The 3755-nt window shown below is 44.5% G+C and overlaps 1 protein-coding gene across 1 annotated transcript in view; it reads left to right on the top strand.

The window, feature by feature from the left end:
• Positions 1 to 3755, top strand: part of LOC104984030 (proteoglycan 3-like) — a 7855-nt gene that overhangs the window by 929 nt on the left and 3171 nt on the right. Inside the window, exon 3 of the mRNA XM_010833624.1 lies at positions 7 to 267. Coding sequence (XP_010831926.1) covers positions 7 to 267 — 261 coding nt within the window. The remainder of the gene's footprint in view (positions 1 to 6; positions 268 to 3755) is intronic.

The following is a 3755-nucleotide window of genomic DNA, read 5'->3' as shown; positions in this document are numbered from 1 at the left end:
ACACAGGCAGACCTGAGCCAGGATGCTGAAGGCTCAGGGGGGCAGGAAGGAGAGCTGGCCCTGAGTGGTGAGGTGGTGGAGTCGGGGAGAGAGGAGGCCGAGGACGCCCACGACGATGAGGGGGACTCAGAGTCAGACCCAGATGACTTAGATGAGGACGTGCAGTGCCCCAAGGAAGAGGAGACAGTGCAACTTGCTGGTGGTCCTGAGTGCAAGAGGTGCTACTACAGATTGGTGCGGACCCCAAGGAGGTTTAGGCATGCTCAGGTAAGCGGCAGCGAGGCTGCTCCCAAGGAGTTGGGAGACCAGAGTGGATTCAGCCTTCTCTCTCTATTATTTAGACTAGGGGTTCTCCAAGCCTAGTATCCACCAGAAGTCTTGTTAAAGCACAGATTTCTGGGCCCCATCACCTCAGTTTCTAGATTAGTAAATCCGGGGTGTGAGGGTTTATAACAAATTCCTAGGTGATGATATTGTTGGTCTAGAAAGTGCACTCTGAGAGCCACTAGTTTAGATAAAAAGCTTTGGTGTAAGAGACTCCTGTGTTGTGTCCTGGCTCTGCCTTCATCAGCTATTTTATTTGGGCAAGTCACTTCACCTTTCAGGGCTCCTGTATCTTCATTTGTAAAATGGAGATGTATGATACCACCTCTCAGAGAGAGTTCTGGTGAGGATTAGCTAACACATGGGAAGTATTTAGGATAGTCTGCTGTTGTTCAGTCACGAAGCTGTGCCCCACTCTTTGATCCCATAGAGTGTAGCACTTCAGGCTTCCCTGTCCTTCCCCATCTCCTGGAGCTTGCTCAAACTCATATCCACTGAGTCAGTGATGCCATCCAAGCATCTCATCCTCTGCCACCCCCTTCTCCTTTTGCCTTCAATCTTTTCCAGTGTCAGTCTTTTCCAATGAGCCAGCTCTTCACATCAGATGGCCAAAGTATCGGAGCTTCGGCTTTAGCTTCAGCTTCAGTCCTTCAAATCATCATCAGGGTTGATTTTCTTTAGGATTGACTGATTTGATCTCCTTGTAATCCAAGGGACTGTCAAGAGTCTTCTCCAACATTGCAATATGAAAGCATCAATCTTTGGCACTCAGTGTTCTTCATGATCCAACTCTTACCCCCGTACATGCCTACTGTAAAAACCATAGCTTTGACTCTATGGACCTTTGGTGGTAAAGCGATGTCTCTTCTTTTTAATATGCTGTCTTGGTTTGTCACAGCTTTTCTTCCAAGGAGCAAACATGTTTTAATTTCTTGGCTGCAGTCACCATCTGCAGTGATTTTGGAGCCCAAGAAAATAAATCTATCACTGCTTCCACTTTTTCCCCTTCTATTTGCCAAAAAGTGATGGGACCAGATGCCATAATCTTAGCTTTTTGAATATTGAATTTTAAGCCAGCTTTTCCCATTCTCCTCTTTCACCCTCATCAAGAGGTTCTTCACTTCCTCTTCACTTTCTGTCATTAGAATTATATTGTCTGCATATCTGAGGTTGTTGATATTTCTCCTGGTATTCTTGATTCCAGCTTGTGATTCATCCAGCCTGCATCTTGCATGATTTACTCTGCATATGAGTTAAATAAACAGGGTGACAATATATAGCCTTGACATACTCCTTTCCCAATTTTGAACCAGTCTGTTGTCCCATGTCCAGTTCTAACTGTGGCTTCTTGATCTGCATACAGGTTTTTTAGGAGACAGGTAAGGTGGTCTGTTATTTCCATCTCTTTAAGAATTTCCCACAGCTTGTAGTGATCTACACAGCCAAAGGCTCTTGTGTAGTCAATGAAGCAGAAGTAGATATTTTTTGGAATGCACTTTTTTTCCTCTATGATCCAATGAATATTGGCTATTTGATCTCTGATTCCTCTGCCTTTTGTAAATCCAGCTTGTACATCTGGAAGTTCTTGGTTCACACTGCTGAAGCCTAGCTTGAAGGATTTTGAGCATGACCCTGCTAGCATGTGAGATGAGCACAATTGTATGGTAGCTTAAACATTCTTTGGCATTGCTGTTCTTTGGGATAAGAATGAAAATTGACCTTTTCCAGTCTGTGGCCACTGCTGAGTTTTCTAAATTTTCTGACATCCTGAGTGCAGTTGGTGATGGATGGGGAAGCCTGGCATGCTGCAGTCCATGGGGTCACAAAGAATCAGACACAACTGAGTGACTTAACTGAACTGAACTGATTGAGTGCAGCACTTTAGTAGCATCAACTTTTAGGATTTTATGTAGCACAGCTGGAATTCCATAACTTCACCTAGCTTTTTTGTAGTGCTGCTTCCTAAGTCCAACTTGATTTCACCCTCCAGGATGTCTGGCTCTAGTTGAGTGGCCACACCATAGTGGTCATCTGAGTCACTAAGATGTAGTGACATTTTCTGTACAGTTCTTCTGTGTCTTCTTGCCTCCTGTTCTTAATCTCTTCTACTTCTGTTAGGTCTTCACTATTTATGTCCTTTATTTTGCCCATCTTTGCATGAAATGTTCCCTGCTATCTCTAATTTTATTGAAGAAATCTTTACTCTTTTCCATTCTATTATTTTCCTCTACTTCTTTGCATTGTTCATTTAAGAAGACCTTCTTATCTCTCCTTGCTGTTCTCTGGAGCTCCACAGTTAGGTGGGAATATCTTTCCTTTTCTCCTTTGCCTTCGGCTTCACTTCTTCCCTCAGCTATTTGTAAAGCCTCCTGAGATAACCACTTTGCCTTAATGCATTCCTTTTTCTTGGGGATGGTTTTGGTCACCGCTTCCTGTACAATGTTACGAACCTCATCCATAGTTCTTCAGGCCCCCTTGTCTCTCAGATCTAATCCCTTGAATCTATTTTTCATCTCCACTGTATAATCAAAAGGGATTTGATTTAGGTCCTACCTGAATTGCCTAAGGGGTTTTCCTTACTTTCTTCATTTTAAGCCTGAATTTGGCAATAAGGAGTTCCTGGTCTGAGCCACAGTCAGCTCCTGGTCTTGTTTTTGCTGACTGTATAGAGCTTCTCCATCTTTGGCTGCAGAGAATACAATCTGACTTCAGTGTTGGCCGTGTGGCGGAGTCTATGGGTAGCGTCATCGCTTCTGTTGTTGGCAGAGAGTGATTGCTGTGACCAGTGCATTTTCACGACAGAACTCTGTCAACCTTTGCCCCGCTCATGCTGTACTCCGAGGCCAAACTTGCCTGTTACTCCAGGGACCTCTTGACTTCTCTCTTTTGCACGCCAGTCCCCTGTGATGAAAAGGACATCATTTTCTGTGTATTAGTTCTAGAAGGTCTTATACGTCGTCGTAGAACTGGTCAACTTCAGCGTCTTCAGCATCAGTGGCTGGGGCATAGACTTGGATTAGTGTCATTTCGAGTGGTTTGCCTTGGAGACAAACAGAGATCATCCTGTCATTTTTCGGTCCCACCCAAGCACTGCATTTCAGGCTCTTGTTGGCTGTGAGGGCTACTCCATTTCTCCCAAGGGGTTCTTGCCTTCACTAGTTGATGTGTGGTCATGTGAATCATATTTGCCCCTTCCCATCATTCTAGTTCACTGTCATCTCCTACTTGACCAAGCCTAACTCACCCTGATTCACAGACCTAACACTCCAGGTTCCTATGCAATATTGCTCTTTATAGCATCAGACCTGCACCACCAGATGCATCCATAATTGAGCATTGTTTTTGCTTTGGCCCAGTTGCTTCGTTCTTTCTGGAACTGTTGTAATTGCCCTCCACTCCTCCTCAGCTGCATACAGGACACCTTCCAACCT

The sequence above is a fragment of the Bison bison genome, unplaced genomic scaffold, assembly GCF_000754665.1.
Source record: "Bison bison bison isolate TAMUID 2011002044 unplaced genomic scaffold, Bison_UMD1.0 scf7180017863815, whole genome shotgun sequence".
Classification (NCBI taxonomy): domain Eukaryota; kingdom Metazoa; phylum Chordata; class Mammalia; order Artiodactyla; family Bovidae; genus Bison; species Bison bison.
The sequence above is the reverse complement of the archived record's forward strand: the minus strand, read 5'-3'. Positions and strand labels throughout refer to the sequence as shown.